The sequence below is a fragment of the Eschrichtius robustus genome, chromosome 2 (assembly GCF_028021215.1).
Source record: "Eschrichtius robustus isolate mEscRob2 chromosome 2, mEscRob2.pri, whole genome shotgun sequence".
Lineage (NCBI taxonomy): Eukaryota > Metazoa > Chordata > Mammalia > Artiodactyla > Eschrichtiidae > Eschrichtius > Eschrichtius robustus.
The window spans coordinates 59,263,927-59,283,156 of record NC_090825.1 but is presented as its reverse complement, the minus strand read 5'-3'; the positions used below and the strand labels follow the sequence as shown (position 1 = coordinate 59,283,156).

Below are 19,230 nucleotides of genomic sequence, written 5' to 3'. Positions count from 1 at the left end.
CTGTGAAGCCATCTGGTCCTGGACTTTTGTTTGTTGGAAGATTTTTAATCACAGTTTCAATTTCATTACTTGTGATTGGTCTGTTCATATTTTCTGTTTCTTCCTGGTTCAGTCTTGGAAGGTTATACCTTTCTAAGAATTTGTCCATTTCTTCCAGGTTGTCCATTTTATTGGCATAAAGTTGCTTGTAGTAGTCTCTTAGGATGCTTTGTATTTCTGTGGTGTCTGTTGTAACTTCTCCTTTTTCATTTCTGATTTTATTGATTTGAGTCCTCTCCCTCTTTTTCTTGATGAGCCTGGCTAATGGCTTATCAATTTTGTTTATCTTCTCAAAGAACCAACTTTTAGTTTTATTGATCTTTGCTATTGTTTTCTTTGTTTCTATTTCATTTATTTCTGCTCTGATCTTTATGATTTCTTTCCTTCTGCTAACTTTGGGTTTTGTTTGTTCTTCTTTCTCTAGTTTCTTTAGATGTAAGGTTAGATTGTTTACTTGAGATTTTTCTTGTTTCTTTAGGTAGGCTTGTATAGCTATAAACTTCCCTCTTAGAACTGCTTTTGCTGCATCCCATAGGTTTTGGGTCGTCGTGCTTTCATTGTCATTTGTCTCTAGGTATTTTTTTATTTCCTCTTTGATTTCTTCAGTGATCTCTTGGTTATTTAGTAACGTATTGTTTAGCCTCCATGTGTTTGTCTTTTTTACGTTTTTTTCCCTGTAATTCATTTCTAATCTCATAGCGTTGTGGTCAGAAAAGATGCTTGATATGATTTCAATTTTCTTAAATTTACTGAGGCTTGATTTGTGACCCAAGATGTGATCTATCCTGGAGAATGTTCCGTGCGCACTTGAGAAGAACGTGTAATCTGCTGTTTTTGGATGGAATGTCCTATATATATCAATTAAATCTATCTGGTCCATTGTGTCATTTAAAGCTTCTGTTTCCTTATTTATTTTCATTTTGGATGATCTGTCCATTGGTGTAAGTGAGGTGTTAAAGTCCCCCACTATTATTGTGTTACTGTCGATTTCCTCTTTTATAGCTGTTAGCAGTTGCCTTATGTATTGAGGTGCTCCTATGTTGGGTGCATATATATTTATAATTGTTATATCTTCTTCTTGGATTGATCCCTTGATCATTATGTAGTGTCCTTCCTTGTCTCTTGTAACATTCTTTATTTTAAAGTCTATTTTATCTGATATGAGTATAGCTACTCCAGCTTTCTTTTGATTTCCATTTGCATGGAATATCTTTTTCCATCCCCTCACTTTCAGTCTGTATGTGTCCCTAGGTCTAAAGTGGGTCTCTTGTAGACGGCATATATATGGGTCTTGTTTTTGTATCCATTCAGCCAGTCTATGTCTTTTGGTTTGGGCATTTAATCCATTCACGTTTAAGGTAATTATCGATATGTATGTTCCTATGACCATTTTCTTAATTGTTTTGGGTTTGTTTTTGTAGGTCCTTTTCTTCTCTTGTGTTTCCCACTTAGAGAAGTTCCTTTAGCATTTGTTGTAGAGCTGGTTTGGTGGTGCTGAATTCTCTTAGCTTTTGCTTGTCTGTAAAGCTTTTGATTTCTCCATCAAATCTAAATGAGATCCTTGCCGGGTAGAGTAATCTTGGTTGTAGGTTCTTCCCTTTCATCACTTTAAGTATATCATGCCACTCCCTTCTGGCTTGCAGAGTTTCTGCTGAGAAATCAGCTGTTAACCTTATGGGGGTTCCCTTGTATGTTATTTGTCGTTTTTCCCTTGCTGCTTTCAATAATTTTTCTTTGTCTTTAATTTTTGCCACTTTGATTACTATGTGTCTCGGCGTGTTTTTCCTTGGGTTTATTCTGTATGGGACTCTCTGCGCTTCCTGGACTTGGGTGGCTATTTCCTTTCCCATGTTAGGGAAGTTTTTGACTATAATCTCTTCAAATATTTTCTCTGGTCCTTTCTCTCTCTCTTCTCCTTCTGGGACTCCTATAATGCGAATGTTGTTGCGTTTAATGTTGTCCCAGAGGTCTCTTAGGCTGTCTTCATTTCTTTTCATTCTTTTTTCTTTAGTCTGTTCCGCAGCAGTGAATTCCACCATTCTGTCTTCCAGGTCACTTATCCGTTCTTCTGCCTCAGTTATTCTGCTATTGATTCCTTCTAGTGTAGTTTTCATTTCAGTTATTGTATTGGTCATCTCTGTTTGTTTGTTCTTTAATTCTTCTAGGTCTTTGTTAATCATTTCTTGCATCTTCTCAATCTTTGCCTCCATTCTTATTCCGAGGTCCTGGATCATCTTCACTATCCTTATTCTGAATTCTTTTTCTGGAAGGTTGCCTATCTCCACTTCATTTAGTTGTTTTCCTGGGGTTTTTTCTTGTTCCTTCATCTGGTACATAGCCCTCTGCCTTTTCATCTTCTGTATCTTTCTGTAACTGTGGTTTTTGGTCCACAGGCTGCAGGATTGTAGTTTTTCTTGCTTCTGCTGTCTGCCCTCTGGTGGTTGAGGCTATCTAAGAGGCTTGATGGGAGGCTCTGGTGGTGGGTAGAGCTGACTGTTGCTGTGGCGGTCAGAGCTCAGTCCCTTTTCCACTTTTGAAAATTATTTAAAGAACCAGAATAAATGTCTCTCAGTAAATATGCCTAATTTACCAAATCTCTTTTTAATGGGGCCATTTTTAGATATATATTTCAGTTACTCAGTTCTTTATAAGAGAGAATATTATCTCGGGATTTAAAAGCCTTCATAGATTTTTTTTTTAAAAAAAGAACAGGAATAATATCACTGAAAAAGTACATCAAAGTGTAACAATTATTTGCTTTTATGAGTTTGTTGAATCCAGAAAATCATTAAACAATTATTGAGAAACTTCTAATCCAAGGTATTGAAGGTATTTAGGGACTAGAAAGATATTTTAAACCTGGTCTCTGCCCTCAAGTCTAGTGAATAAAAACATTTTGTATACGTAGTAAAACTCTCAAATGTGTGGTTGTTTTTCTTGAATTAAATTCCAGTGATCATATTAATTTTCATATACTGTATATAAACATTTTACTGATTATTACCAGGATACACATAATGAAGATTTCTTTCCTCTTTTGTTCCCCTTCATTCATTGATAAGTAGTGTATTCATATGGGAAAGTTTTTTTAATGAGGTTAACTGGATGAATACAGTAGTGATCCATAAGTATTCTCTCTAGCATTTTTTGATATATAAAAAAACCATTTTACTAATTGCTGTTTACAGGTGATTTCTAGCTTGTCTCATGCCATAGGCAAGCAAAAGGAAAGGATAGAGTTGATGAGAACATTCTTCCGCTGGCGAATCAGCCATGTCAAATCCAGACAGGACGTAAGTGTGAAAAAGAAAAGCAGACTGACACTTATTAGACTTCTGAACTCAGAAGCATTTAGAATCATGTATTAGAACTCTTGTTCAAGTCAAAGAAAGATTTTTTTAATAAGTCAAAATGAATTAACAATTTAATGTTACTCTTGTTTTAAAGGAACTTGATTTTGGTATGGTTTGGGAAAAATACTTCTTATATTTTATAGACTTATTGATATATCATTTTCTACTTCATAGTAGATTAATAAGGACTGTACTTAAATTACAGATGTCCTGGTGGTGGAATCCCCTTTAACAAATTTGACTTCAGATGTTATCACATGAATTTATCACCTTTAGCATATCATATGCTTTCTATATTATTTCTACTTCTAAAATGCCTGAATATATCATCTTCATAAAGAGGCAATACAATACATTATAAAATTGCATAAATGTTTGTTGCATAACTTGCCTTAATAAGAATTAAAGAAATCCGTGTCCATAAAGCTTTTTAAAAATTATCCTTAGTTTACATATAAACTTGAATATCTTTTATTTTAATTAAGTGAGCTGAATCAGTATATCAGTATAAATATAAGCTGAGAATAGTAAATTATTGTATCAGAAGTAGAAAAGTATGAAAGTATATATGTATCCCACCAGAAGGCAGAATACAGAGACTCAAAGAGTGTAGGGGATGGAGATTATATATATATATATAATTTTTTTATATATGATGCCCATGTGAGTCATGGAGTAATCTTTGTGCATTTAGTTCTAAGAGATTAATATTTAAGGAAAAGACTGTTACTGTCATGGAATAGGATTTCTCCTTTAAGAATACTTATTAGTGCTTTTTTAAAAAAATTAATCCCAATAGATTAAATCTACATTAACCATATTTAAAAGAGCTATTTAAAACTGAGTCATATTTTGAAAGTTATTTATTGGGTGACATAATGAGAATATGTTCAACTGTTAGTTGAAATAGTTGAAGTTGCCATCAGTTTTTGAATAAAAACATTTTTTAAGAAAATCAAAAATTGGAAATGCTCCTTCAAAAGAATTTAAATTCATTGATAAAAGAAGAATAGCATATGTTCCTACTAGGATCATTTTGGTACTAAATATGATGGTAAAGTATGTAAATTAAATTAATCTGTTTATGGTGGTGGCCACCAAGCTGTAGAGGAAGCAGGGCCATCTGGAGCCACAGTCACCACCCTTTCTGCCTTCCAGCTCCTAGTCCTGTTTTCAGCTAAAAGGTCATGTGAATTCATAACCAAGATGGCAAGTGGCAAGTTAACTCATTTTCTTTCATTTGTTTTTTTGTTTCCCCCCTACCTTGATTAGTTGCATAAAGCAATGATGTAATGGATAAGAGCTTAGGCTCTGGAATGAGGCAGGGTTGGCTTTTCCCTTTCTGCCTGTGTGACCGAGGCAGGTTGCTTAACCTCTTTAAGCCTGTCCTCCCATCTGCACATGAGAAGAACACTGTTACACAGTATTAAATGATAACGCATGTACCCTGCTTCCCTCAGGCTTATGTTTTTTGTTATTACTGCCAGTATATTTTACCAGTCCACTGTGTTTTTGAGGTTGTATATTACTTTCGTTTAGGTTTATGAAAGTAAACTAGCTGACCAGTACTTCCAGAGAACTTTACTGAAGAAAGTCTGGAGAGGCTGGCGGGCCATAGTACAGAAGCAGTGGAAAGAAGTGGTGGAGCGAGCTTGCCAAGCAAGAGCTGAGGAAGTCTGTGTCCAGATTTCCAATGACTATGAAGCCAAAGTTGCTGTGGTAAACTTTGTTTTATTTTCACTTTTTTTAATAAAAAAGATGGGTAGCATCACTCACTGTTAGTTTACAGTTAGGCAGAGTAACCCATTTCTCCAATTTCATTCAGTGCAGTGTGGGTTCAAATGAGACTACTGGGAACGAACAGTACTAGTCAGACTTACAGACTATTTGTTCTTTTAAATAGTTATAACTTTGACCTCCAAACCTGTGTTAAATCTCTTGCATGTACATTTCTCTTGGAAATGTAAATCAGCCACAGACCCTTACATCTCTAAGAAAGCATACTTTCTTAGGCTTCTTTTGGCCTTTATTTAGCCAGAAATAAAGACCAAAAACAAAAGTGTTTATCCTGATGTTATTTTAAATATACTATGTTTTTATAAGGTTGGTATAAAGTGGTTGTATATAAATTGACATAATTTAGACTTATAACAATATTAACATTGTTTCCATGGGAAAACGTTTGAGACCCAAAATGAAGATAAAAACCATACTAAAGAATGCAGTAGGCCTCTTGAAATCAAATATTAAGAGGAAAAAAATTTTTTTCATCATTATAACACTAAATTCTTAAAGTTTTATTATGCAAATAATTTTCTGCAATTGAAAATGACATGCAAAAAAATGCAGTCCCTTTATTTTTTTATTTTTTTATTTTTTTAAATTTATTTTTATTTATTTTTTATTTTTGGCTGCATTGGGTCTTCATTGTTGCCCTGGGCTTTCTCTAGTTGCGGAGAGCGGGGGCTACTCTTCGTTGCGGTGCGCAGGCTTCTTATTGCGGTGGCTTCTCTAGTTGCAGAGCACAGGCTCTAGGCGCAGGGGCTTCAGTAGTTGTGGCGCATGGGCTTAGCTGCTCCGCGGCATGTGGGATCTTCCCGGACCAGGGCTCGAACCCATGTCCCCTGCATCGGCAGGCGGATTCTTAACCACTGCGCCACCAGGGAAGTCCCATGCAGTCCCTTTAGATCTGGTCTGTGGGAAAGTGTTGTACCTAATGGCACTTTGCACTTTAAATTCTATAGATAACATCTAGTAAAAAAAAAAAAAAAAAAAAAGAAAAATCTGTTACTGTTGCAGGCATTTAGTTTTTTTTTTCTGAAGGGGTGAGGGCTGTTTGGGGCTCTTAATATTTTTTGTTTAGTATCCTACATAAAAATTTTATGGTGAGAAATAACATCATTTTGTATAATTAGAACACATCAATCAGGATTGGGACTGGTGTAAAATTCCCTTTGTTTAAACCTTGACTTTATGGTTAGGAATGAAAATGGTTTGTTGATGGAGACAATAGAGGTTAGATGCATCTTTTAAAATAAATTGAGACACAGCAGAAGAGGTATGTGGTAAAGTGATTTTAGTATTTCACACAAAAATAACTTCACAGTGTAAGTCTCTTTTTTTTTTTTTTTAAACAATAGATATTCTTCCTTGTGTCTCAATTTTTTTCTCTTCTTTTTAAAAATTTTCCTGACTTTAGTTATCTGGAGTTTTGGAAAATGCAAAAGCTGAGATCCAAAGGATGCAGCATGAAAAAGAGCACTTTGAAGATTCCATGAAGAAAGCTTTCATGAGGGGTGTATGTGCATTAAATCTTGAAGCCATGACTATATTTCAAAACAGAGGTGATACAGGTTAGTATTTTGTTTAAGATTCTCTGCCTACTTTCAAAAAGGATTTAAGGAGATTTCAGTGATTGGTGTGGTCTGCAGTACTTATTTTCTGCAGTACCTATGTCTTATCCAGGCACTGCTATTTTTAATATCATGGTGTTATATCCAGTTTTAAATCTGCCATGAAAATTCTCTCAGTCATGGTTACTTACAGTGTCTTATATCTGATCAAGTAAACTGTTAACTCAAGTATTTAGGCTCAATGTTATAATATTGCTTTGAATGTATAACATTATTTTGAGGCTTTTTAAACTATAATGGTAATGCCTTTAAGTATAAAATTTCATTTCTGTTTTTTTCTAAGTAGCCAAATTCCTTAGACTGTTTTCATTATTAAATATTTCTTGTCTACTCCTGGTTTCCCATTTTTAAAAAATTGCTTGTCTTCCAGTGCAAGAGAGTCCTCAACTAAAACTCATTTTCAGCAAATATAAATATAGGCCTATCTATAGAAGTTGAGTAAAATAATTCTATGTCAAGAAAGGTCCATATATTGGCTAGGATCTGAGTGGCTTTTATCATCCACATGGCTTAGAACAGCTTTGCCACCAATTTACAAGAAGGCCTATTTTCCTCACTGGGTTTTAGTTTTCTTCTCTGAACAAAGAAGATAATATAAATCTTCCTTACCTGCTTCATAGAGGGTTCTTGTGAGAATGCAGTGAAATATAATTGAAAGCACTTTACAAGACAAAAAATACTTTAACTTGTAAGAGGATACTCATGATATAATTATTGCAGTCTTAAGTCAGCCTCCAAAGTTTCATGTAAACATTGAACATTTTTGCAGTATTTCCTCGTATTAAATCCTGTTTGAAACTCAGTTTATTTATCAGGACAGTTTCATTTTGTACCATCATTAATATGATTTCATTCCTGTGAATAACTTGTCTGTGCTTGTTATGCCCTCATTTTAAAGCATCAACAAACAGTTTTTATTTCAATTGTGTGCGCTATGGACGGTAGTAAGTTAAGGCAAATCGTTTTCTTTCTGAAGCAGTCATGGTGTGTGGCCCACATGCAAGTTAAAAACTTAGAATCATAGAATCTTGAGGCTGAATGGTTTATCTTGCTAATACCCAAATAAGTACTTGATTTCTCTAGTGAATTGTTTTTTAATTGAGTATTAATGCTAAAAACAAACTTACCATCCCCAATGATTGGATAGTCTGCTTTCGGTTGTAATTGTTAGCAAGCTGTATATATTAAATTGAAGAATTTAATTATCTACTTGTAACAGATACTGGGTTTCACAAGTACAGTGAGAAATTATAATCATTAGAACTTGCTACATTCAATTGCAAGAAATCTATTTCTCATAACCTACTTAAGAAGGTTACGAAATAAATTTATATATTAAAAGAAAAGGTTACAAATTTACTTAGGACAGTGTTTTACCACCTTAATGAACTTACCATCTTAAATTTTAAGTTCAAATACAGCTATGTCTCTTACAGGCAAATATCCATAACAGGACTTGGAGAAAATGTATTCTGATAATTATACAACATGATTTATTTTGCTCCTGTTGCTTTTAAGTCTACTGTCATCTGCAGCTAATGCCAGGTTCTGGGATCCCAGCTGTTTTGAGTGGCCTTGTGCTTTGCTTTGTTTTGTTTTGTTTAATTTTGGCCGTGCCGTGCGGCATGTGGGATCCTAGTTCCCCGACCAGGGATCAAACCTGCACCCCTTGCATTGGAAGCACGGAGTCTTAACCACTGGACTGCCAGGGATGTCCCCTTGTGCTTTGTTTACCATAACAATGGGGAATAAAGATAACAGGACTAGTAAGACACATGTTAGCAGTACACACTAGTGTTGACGGAGCTACCAAATGCACAAGTTCAGTGTAATGTAATGCTGGATTTGCTCTGTGATATTTGTCTTGTGGCATTTCAATAACAGCTATTAAAATAAATTTTTAAAAATTCTCACAAGAGGGACTTCCCTGGTGGCCCAGTGGTTAAGAATCCACCTGCCAGTGCAGGGGACATGGTTTCGAGCCCTGGTCCAGGAAGATCCCACATGCTGCAGAGCAACTAAGCCCGTGCGCCACAACTACTGAGCCTGTGCTCTAGAACCTGCATGCCACAACTACTGAGCCCTCATGCCACAACTACTGAAGCCTGTGCACCTAGAGCCCATGCTCTGCAACAAGAGAAGCCACCACAATGAGAACCCTGTGCACCGCAACGAAGAGTAGCTCCTGCTCACCACAACTAGAGAAAGCCCATGCACAGCAACGAAGACCCAAGGCAGCCAAAAGTAAATTAAAAAAATAAATTTATTAAAAAAAAAATTCTCACAAGAAAAAAAAAATTACTTCTGGCCCCCTTAAAGCAATTGTTTTTTATAATGCAGATTTTAATAATACAATGTTTCTAATGTACTGCTCTACTTGTTAGAGCAAAATAAATATTTGATTTTTTTTATCTCTTCTGATTCTCTGCTAACCATAATCTGCAGTGCATCTCATGTTGTAAAATATCCTAATAAATCTTATAGCTTGGATAAAAGTTTCTATAGCTTGGATAAAAGTGTCTATAGAGGTAGACAAAATATGTCAATACAAATGGCCTTTAAAGGGATACCTGCCAATTTTTAAAGTAGTTTTAGGAACAGTAGAAAAATGCTTTCCAACTGAAAAACATACCCAATTAAAGCGAGAATAATTACTATACTGGTTCCACATCTGATAAGTCTGCCACCCACCTAAAAAGAGAGACAATCAGTCACTTTCTATGAAAAACATGTTAAAACTCAGTGTGTATGTGTGTGTGTTTTGTTTTCAAAGCAAAAGCAGTATTTTATGTTGAATTCATCTCTTTCATCAAATTATTTCAAAGGACCTATGCATTATAATCCTCATTAAACTTTGTTAATGAAGTAACTATTGCTCTATTTTATATAAAGATAGTCTAAGACAAGAACTTATACAGAAGTCCAAATTTCTGGATAGAACTTATACAGAAGTCCAAATTTCTGGAATTTCTGCAATGAGGACAACATGGAAAACCTTTTCAACGTAGGGCTACATAATGCCCTCTATTCATATATTCTGAAACATCTCAGTGACTGAATATTGAAATCCTCACCCTGATGTTTGGTACCAGGAAGATATAGTCTTTTTTTTTTTTTTTTAATTTATATATTTTATTTATTTATTTTTGGCTATGTTGGGTCTTCGTTGATGCACACGGGCTTTCTCTAGTTGTGGTGAACAGGCTTCTTATTGTGGTGGCTTCTCTTGTCGCGGAGCACGGGCTCTAGGTGTGTGGGCTTCAGTAATTGTGGTGCACGGGCTCTGTAGTTGTGGCTCACGGGCTTAGTTGCTCCTGGACCAGGGATCGAACCCATGTCCCCTGCATTGGCAGGCGGATTCTTAACCACTGTGCCACCAGGGAAGCCCTGAAGATGTAGTCTTAAATGGAAATTTTAACCAAATTCTAATACTGGGGGGTGGGCAGAAATCTAGAATGGGACCCTTCATCCTGGCTTCTGGAAGCTGATGTTATTTATTCGTTTGATCTAAGATTAAGGTTCAGTTTTGAGAGAAGGTTTCTATATATGTGTCACTAAAATCAGTTAAGTGTGCAAATATGCTCTTAGTTCATGACATATAATCTACCTGCAAGAACTCATTTCTTTTACAGTATCAAAAGTAAAGATTTTAGTGTTACTTATTGATTTATTATTGTTTGCTGAAAAAAATCCAAGAATTAAAAATACATTGGTTTTGTTAGGCTAAGAGCAATAGATGGTAAATGAAGAGGGTATGGTGATATCAGAAAATTATTCTAAAGTTCTAAATACCAGGCCATTTATCAGGATAGTTGTATTAAATAATGCAAAGAACATAAATTTTTAGGCACAATGTGACCATATTATTATAGTGGTTGTAAGGTCCCAGCTGAGTACATAATTTCTTCTTTTACGTAAGAGCAAATCATTCATTAGCTTTCACATGTTGAAGGAACTGGTCTGAAGTCTTTAGTGGTTAATGCTGACATTAACCAGTTAACACTGACAAACTGCATTAACCGAACAGTGTTAACCTATCCAGTATATGACACAGTTCTACATTTCTGTTGGACCACATTTTAGAGATTATGTATTTTCATTGTTAGGAAGATTAAAGTAATCTTAACTTGGAAGAGTGTTAATGGAATTAATTTGTGATTTATAGGAACAGACTTCACAAATAATAAAAGGGAAGAGTGTGGTCCTGGTGTTCAAGGAAAAGAACATTCTTCTCATTTGGATCCTTCAGCTCCTCCGATGTCCTCAGCAGCTGCAGTGCCGCCATCCCCGCCAGCGGCAGCCCTGGGAGCCACCTGCACTGCTGCCTTTCCCTCTGCTGCTTCCATCACTCCTGCCGGGGCTGCTTCCACTTCCGCTGTTCACCTTCCTGTTTCTGCTCCTCATGGCGCTGCATCGACAGCTACAGCTTCCGCTACACAGGAAGAAATGGTCAGTACAGTTAACTTAGGTGCCTATGTTGGGAAAAGAGTTCCAAACTTGTTTGTATATTGGCTATTTTGAACTCAGAACATATTTTCCCATGGAGAAAAAAGTCTATGTGGTCTTTAGGCCAATCCACAGAAAATATTTAATACACAAAGTAGCTAAAACATGAATTTGTAATGAAAAGAATACCTGAAAATTCTATCACAGTAGTGATAATTAAACAAAAATGAAGAACTTTTTAATTTTAAAGGAAATTAGTGGGTATTTTCAAGGGCTTAGGAGGCTAATGGCTTTTTTGTATATTCTTATTTAACTACAGCTTCCCTTTTCCTGGATGCAGACATATTAACACTACTCTGTAGTGACTCCATCTTGATTAGGTTTTAAGTTTTCATTTATAATTGGAATGAAGATAGGAATTGTTTTTCCTAAAGTCACTAGCTGCTAATAGAGGAGTCCATAGAGGGGGAAGAGTACTGAATGAGGATGGTGTATTTGTAGGGGAATTTACCTGAAGTTAAATTAATCAAGCTATTAATATGCATATTGTGGTTTTGACTTCTCAGCCTCCTGTTGTTAAACCTGTATTCTTCAGTGTCTCTCAAGTGAAGGGCACAGGGATACAGGCCAAGCTTATGAGACTCACCTCTGCAGGGCTTTTTTTTTTCAAAAACCCTATGCCCTTCTTCCCTACTCTGGCTTGGATCTGGCACAAAGGCACGTACAGTTCTATAAAGGTGCTGGGATGATTCGGATTTGCTTGTCTCCCTCTCCTCCCTGACCCTAACCACTTACGTGAGAGGAAGGAAGATGGCAGAGTAGGTTTTAGGTCTTAATTAAGAGTTACAGGGACTTCCCTGGAGGTCCAGTGGTTAAGAATCCGCCTTCCAATGCAGGGAAAATGGGTTCGATCCCTGGTCGGGGAACTAAGATCTCTCATGCCATGGGACAATTAAGCCCATGCGCCACAACTACTGAGCCCACGCGCCTCAACTAGAGAGACGCCTACGTGCCTCAGTGAAGATCCTGTGTGCCGCAACTAAGACCCAACGCAGCCAAAAAAAAAAAAAAAAAAGAGTTAACGCAGACCATTAGAAGGTGCCGTAGTGCTAGGCAGCTCTCTGCAGCTAAGGGACGCATTGAGTCAGCCAGACAATTGGTCATCTGAAGTATTCCAGCCTTTTGCTTGTCTTTTTTTTTTTAATTTATTTTTGTCTGCATTGGGTCTTTGTTGCTGCACACGGGCTTTCTCTAGTTGTGGCGAGCAGGGGCTACTCTTTGTTGCGGTGCGTGGGCTTCTCATTGCGGTGGCTTCTCTTGTTGCAGAGCATGGGCTCTAGGCGCACGGGCTTCAGTAGTTGTGGCACGTGGGCTCAGTAGTTGTGGCGCACAGGCTTAGTTGCTCCGCGGCATGTGGGATCTTCCCAGACCAGGGCTCGAACCCATGTCCCCTGCATTGGCAGGCGGATTCTTAACCACTGCACCACTGGGGAAGTCCCTTGAATTTCTGCCTTTTGGAAGCTACTAACTTTGGGGAAAAATATGTTGAGATCTGCTATTTTGCATTTCTTAAATATGACTTAAGAGAAATTTGAATGTGTGGGGGAGTTTTGATTTAGAAATAAGGCACTAAAATTCAACCCTGACATGCGTGCAAGCTGTGTTTATTTTTCATGATTACACATTTTGAAGTGTGATCCTATACTGATGATCTCATTTAAATAAAGACAGTGAGTATTTATTTAAATTTCTGGTTTGTCATTCATGTTGCATATCCAGATAACACATAGAGCTAGATTTTTCAAAATTCCCTTCTTAAAATATGACTACACCATTTGTACATCTGGGTTTATATCTGAATCTGAACATGCATAAGGAGAACTGAATGAATGAGTGTACTTACCACTTTATTTATTTTTTATTTTATTTTTTGAAACAATCTGGTCACCTGAGATAATTTTGAAGTCTTTGAAACCTGAAAAACACAATATTATATAGACAGCCCTTCTTCTTAACCCACCCCTCCAACTACATCCTGCTCCTTCAAAACAGACACCCATTCAATTTCATTCACATAAGTACAGCATTTAGGGTTAGAGAGAGAGAAAGGAGAATCACAAGTAAATCAATCTGTAAGTGCCATGCTAGTTTTCTTCCTTTCTTATTTAATACTCAGATTTACCTCAAATATGTCTTCTTGTTTTTAAAAAGAACCATATTGACAAAAGCAAAAACAAATACATTACTTGGATTACTTACCTTACATGAAACCATTATTGTTGGGAACAGGAAAAGAAGAGAGATTTGTGATCCAGGCCTGGCTATCTTTCTCTTCATTTGAATCACAGAGGCTTCCTATGAACATTCAAAACTTTTTCTAGTCTTCTTCAGTAATTTCCAGTAGCTAAAAGGAGGTGTGTGTGGAAAGTAAACTGCAGAGAATCAGGAGACAAATAACTGGAGAAGGGAGGATTACCATTCCAGTGAAAGAATATTCTCACCTGTAAAATTATTTCCTTTCTGCAGACATCATCAGTATGTTAAATAAAATATCAGAATTTCATGGTGGAAAATATTTTCAAAAAACCTATGTGCTCGCTTCGGCAGCACGTTTACTGAAAATACATGTATATTAGGCAGTTATACAAGCAAATGTACTATTGCAGTTCACAAAGTTGAACAATAGATGGCACTTTACTTTTTCTAACTCCATTTGAAATAATCGAGGGGTTTTAATTGGATTTTTAAGCTATTCAGTAAAGTTTCTCTTCTAACTTTGCTCTTCATCTGAACAGAAAGTGAAAGGCTAGCATTAGTCAGTTGGGCCTGATCTCCCTGTTTCATAAATGAGGAAATTGAGGCTTAGGGAGAGTAACTTGCCAGTGGACACAATTACTAATGCAACTGTAATTCAGACTTTGACAATCTGGCTTCAGAGCCCTGTACTCTCAACCAATAATCTGCATTGTTTCCATGTCAGATATTAAGATACAAATATTGGGGTTTTTTAAATAGGTCATTTCCCTTTTTTTTCTTACTCCTTTTGATTTTTGCCCAGCTAATGTAATTAGTTGATCATGAAAAAAAACAAATGAGTACCTGTATGTATTACTCCTGACGTGAATGTAATCATTCTGGTGTACTGTCCAGCGGTCAGCAACAGAAACTGTAAAACCTGACATTACCTTTTGATATGATCATCTCGCTTTTTTTTTTTTTAAATTTTATTTATGGCTGTGTTGGGTCTTCGTTTCTGTGCGAGGGCTTTCTCTAGTTGCGGCAAGCGGGGGCCACTCTTCATCGTGGTGCGCGGGCCTCTCACTATCGCGGCCTCTCCTGTTGTGGAGAACAGGCTCCAGACACACGGGCTCAGCAGTTGTGGCTCACGGGCCTAGTTGCTCCACGGCATGTGGGATCTTCCCAGACCAGGGCTCGAACCCGTGTCCCCTGCATTGGCAGGCAGACTCCCAACCACTGCGCCACCAGGGAAGCCCGATCATCTCGCTTTTTGCAATACATTCTACAAATAACTCTCAAAGGAAAAGGAAAATCCAGGAATTCCTTGGTGCTCCAGTGGTTAGGACTCTGTGCGTTCACTGCTGAGGGCCTGGGTTCCACCCCTGGTCGGGGAACTAAGATCCCACAAGCTGCGTGGTACGACCAAAAAAAAAAGAAAAATCCTTTTTTTTTTTTAAATTACAAAAATTTGCTATATATAATAGGAAAAGAACTGGGACAGTTAAACTGCAGTTTGTTGATATAAAAACTCTCATTAAAAATGATAGCTGGGGGGCTTCCCTGATGGCGCAGTGGTTAAGAATCCGCCTGCCAATGCAGGGGACACGGGTTCGAGCTCTGGTCCAGGAAGATCCCACATGCCAAAGAGCAACTAAGCCCGTGCGCCACAGCTACTGAGCCTGTGCTCTAGAGCCCGCGAGCCACAACTACTGAGCCCGTGTGCCACAACTACTGAAGCCCGTGCGCCTAGAGCCCATGCTCCGCAACAAGAGAAGCCACCGCAGTGAGAAGCCCACGCACCGCAATGAAGAGCAGCCCCCACTCGCCGCAACTAGAGAAAGACCGCACGCAGCAACGAAGACCCAGCACAGCCAAAAATAAATAAATTAAATTAAAAAAAAAAAAAGATAGCTGGTCTCATGTATAAAATTGATAACTAAGAAGAACCTGCTGTATAAAAATAAATAAAATTCAAAAATTCAAAAAGAAATGATAGCTGGTCTCTATTCATGAAAAAAAGTATATTAACAATGCCATAAGAAAAAGGGGAAGACACAAAAGCATATGAGTAATGATGATTTATCCATAAGGGTCAGAAATTCATAAAACAGATTAGCAGTTCAAGAATTAGGGATTGTTTGGGAAGGAAGATGGGTATGACTCTAAAGAAAGGACAGCACGAGGGAGAGCTTTGTGGTGATGGAATAGTTCTGTATCTTGATTGCAGTGATAGTTACAGGAATCTACACATGTGATAAAGTGACATAGATCTATACCCAGGCATCATTCCAACATCGCCTCCTGGTTTTGATATTGTAATTATACTGTAATTATATAAGATGTAATCATTGCAGGAAACTGGGTGAAGAATACACAGGACTTCTCTATGCTCTCTTTGCAACTTCCTATGAATCTATAATTATTTCAGAATAAAGTTTTAGAAGTTCCTAAAATCCTATAAAATAGTTGGTATACCAAGGTTAAAGGGGTGTTTGGGGTGCTTGGTTTTATGTTTTGCTTTTTGCCTTATTGTTTAAAAATTTTTCCCCATGTTAGAGTTGGTTGTATATACAATTATTTTAAGTGCCAGTGTATTTTCTTTATAAGTTATAGAAGCAAAAGTACCATAAATTTTGCCATGGGTTTTCTACCAACTGAATATTTCTTTGTTTTTTAGTATGGGCCCAGGGTTGTGACATCAGCACAACAGAAAGCTGGAAGAACAATCACAGCCCGGATCACAGGGAGATGTGATTTTGCTTCAAAAAATAGAATCAGTAGCAGTTTAGCTATAATGGGAGTTTCTCCTCCCATGAGCTCCGTCGTTGTGGAAAAACATCATCCGGTCACAGTGGTGAGTCTGCATTTGATAACTTCTTGTCAAAAAATCTTTTTCCTGAGAGTTGATAGACTAATAAACACTTAAATGACATGTTGAGGAGAAGATCAAAATCCATGACAACTGGTACTTGTTCTGCCTTTACTATTACAGTCTTTATATACTTATAATTATCACACCTGCTTTAAATCTACCTTTCCTGTTTCAGGAAATTAATTTCAGAAACATTGTTTCTTCTCAGTAGTATAAAAATTATCAAATACAATTAATCCAGTGTATTGATGGCCAAAACGGTAAAGTATATAAATGATTTCTCATTAATTAAAAAAAAAAAGACAAAAACTGTTTACTCATTAAGTGCTGTCCATGTAGCAGATTTTTTACTCTTAAGAAACACCTACTTTTATGGTTTTTAATTTTTCCTCCTTTTTTTTATTTTTTGAAGTCTTCGTTTTCAAATATAATTGTCAACGTATTTCTAATTTGGAAAAAAATCAGGTTGCAATAAATTCATGTGATATAAAGGAAAGTACATGGAATTTAAGCAAAAAAAAAAAAAAACAAGAAAATCTGAGTTAGTGCCTCAGTTTCGCTACTTACTGCCTTTGTGATTGTGTACAAATCAAGTAAAATATTTGAGCCTCCATTTTTTCATGTGTAAAACGGGAGCAATAAGAGTACTTAGCTCCTAGAGTTATTGTCAGGATTCAGGATTAAATAAGATAACATGAAAATTAAATGAGATGTGTAAAGGCACTTTGTAAATTGTAAAGCTATAAGCAAATTTAACTTAATAAAAGTTACTAGAGAAGGATACACGGGATATCTCTGTGTTATTTCTTACAATCGCATATGAATCAACAATTGTCTCAAAAAGTTTAATTTCTAAAAGTTATAAGAACACATCCCTAAAGAGAAACAAGGATTGATTTTAAAAAAGAATGCCCTCTATATAAATTCTCAATGTTAAGCAACATTCCTGTCTGCTTAATATGTCAAAAAGATAAAAGGAATGATTTTAAATCCTTTTCTTTTCTGAACACTAGATTGTTACTAGATGATTAAGTCAAAAGAAGCTGGATTGATTGTTTAAATTTAGCTTCAGGTAAAGTGTGACCACAGTGAAGTGGCAGACTGAGATGGAGGTACCAAGTCCAAATGGAACACATCGAGGGTAGAGGATCATCTTAGCCTTCATAGGTTGGACAGCCTCTGAAAGTCCTTAGATGACTTCTCTACGTATTTTTGAAAATGTGAGATTAGGTATCAAAGATGAGAAGAAATTAACTCATTTCTATTTTTATCAGCACATATGATGTTTATAAAGGGATAGGGGGAGAGAGACTGTCCATTCATAAGGTAAGGGAGATATAAAGAGAGCACACATGTATTTATTTTTAATTCAGACAACCTGTTTTTTTGTACTGATTGGAATGATATTTTACAGAAGAAAAACCAAGGAACTAAAGACTTACAACCCCTGTTTCTGATATTTATCTCTCAAACTGTCCTTTGTTTATTTAGTATGTTCAATTACTCTTCAGTAATTGGGCACAAATTCACTAGCCATAAACTGCTTCCATTATTACGTACTTTGGATTGTGTAACAGGCACAGTGGCAGTCCTCTGTACTATTTTTATTTTTCATTTTATCCCAGGATCCTAAGAACTAGAACTACTAGAAACAGTTATTACTAATAAACCATTCATCAGATTTCTGACACTTGAGCTCCATCTGCTGGATAATTGCTTGCTCCTAGTGCTGCTTCATCCTGTGCCATGTTTTGTAGATCATGATGCCAGTGGTACCACGAATCTGTTTCTACAGGTTCTCTTGCCCGTCATCCCTAAGGAGAAATAGCTCTTTTGTCAGGGTCAGATTAGGTGGTTAGCAACTAAAATTGCATCCTAGTTGCAAGAATCTCTCCCATTTGTAATGGTTATCCAGTTATTTATGTACAAAGAAACATTTATATAAAATACTTTAAGAAAAGAGGTTATTTCTCCTTTTCTTTAAAGGGAAAACCTTATTAAAGCAGAATCTGACATGAGGATCTTTGTTTCAACAGATTCCATTCATCTATTTTAAGTAAAAGCTGTATCGTAGAGCTTTTGAAATACACAGTGAATGTTTTGATATAATATATATAATTTTACTTCAAGTATTTTAAAGATGACTTTTCTAAGTGGAAGCCCTAATAGGAATATACATGTACTAATGTTTGTTGGGTTAAGTTATAGATAATGAAATGATATTTAGTATGTATAATTTTATTGAATTGTTGAAGCATATTTTTGCCTTTTCAGCAAACCATTCCGCAAGCTACTGCAGCAAAATATCCCCGGACCATTCACCCTGAAAGTAGTACCTCAGCTTCCAGATCTCTCGGAACCAGATCGACTCACACCCAATCTCTCACAAGCATTCAGTCCATAAAAGTGGTTGACTAAAATGAATATGTTCCTATTGAGGTCGTTTAATTCTTCTGGCTTTACTAAGAATTAGAAGTCTTTAGTTTTTAAAATTTCATATTCTTAGAACATCATGGATACATCATGTTCATTTCCTCGAAATTACAAGAGACTTTTTCAAGCTGTACCATCCTTTGTAACTGTATGTAGGATTATTTTAATGTGGTTTTTTATATAAGCAATTAAGTAAAACTTTTTTAAATTAAAAAAGAAACTAGCCTTAATTTTTTTAATAGGTTCAACCTGTGACCGATTATATCATCAAAGTATATAAATCCTGTTTTTGCAGTGTTATTTCCAAAAGGCTAAATCATTTCCAATGTTACCAAGTAAACTTTGAGAGAGAACTTTACTAAAAAAATTATTTAAACTAATAGAAAGTAAGGTATTTTTATTTGAAAATTAAAAAAATAAAAGCCCAGAGTAATAT

At 36.2% G+C, this 19,230-nt stretch overlaps 1 protein-coding gene across 6 annotated transcripts in view; it reads left to right on the top strand.

Annotated features, from left to right (window-relative positions):
- POC5 (POC5 centriolar protein) overlaps positions 1-18,961 on the top strand; it is a 40,669-nt gene extending 21,708 nt beyond the window's left edge. For all 6 annotated transcript variants that reach the window (XM_068533476.1, XM_068533467.1, XM_068533460.1 and 3 more), the window contains exons 7-12: positions 3,228-3,332; positions 4,932-5,111; positions 6,592-6,745; positions 10,971-11,254; positions 16,167-16,343; positions 18,636-18,961. In XM_068533476.1, the coding sequence (XP_068389577.1) occupies positions 3,228-3,332; positions 4,932-5,111; positions 6,592-6,745; positions 10,971-11,254; positions 16,167-16,343; positions 18,636-18,779 (1,044 nt within the window). In that variant the 3' untranslated portion in view covers positions 18,780-18,961. The remainder of the gene's footprint in view (positions 1-3,227; positions 3,333-4,931; positions 5,112-6,591; positions 6,746-10,970; positions 11,255-16,166; positions 16,344-18,635) is intronic.
- The last annotated feature ends 269 nt before the right edge of the window (positions 18,962-19,230 follow it).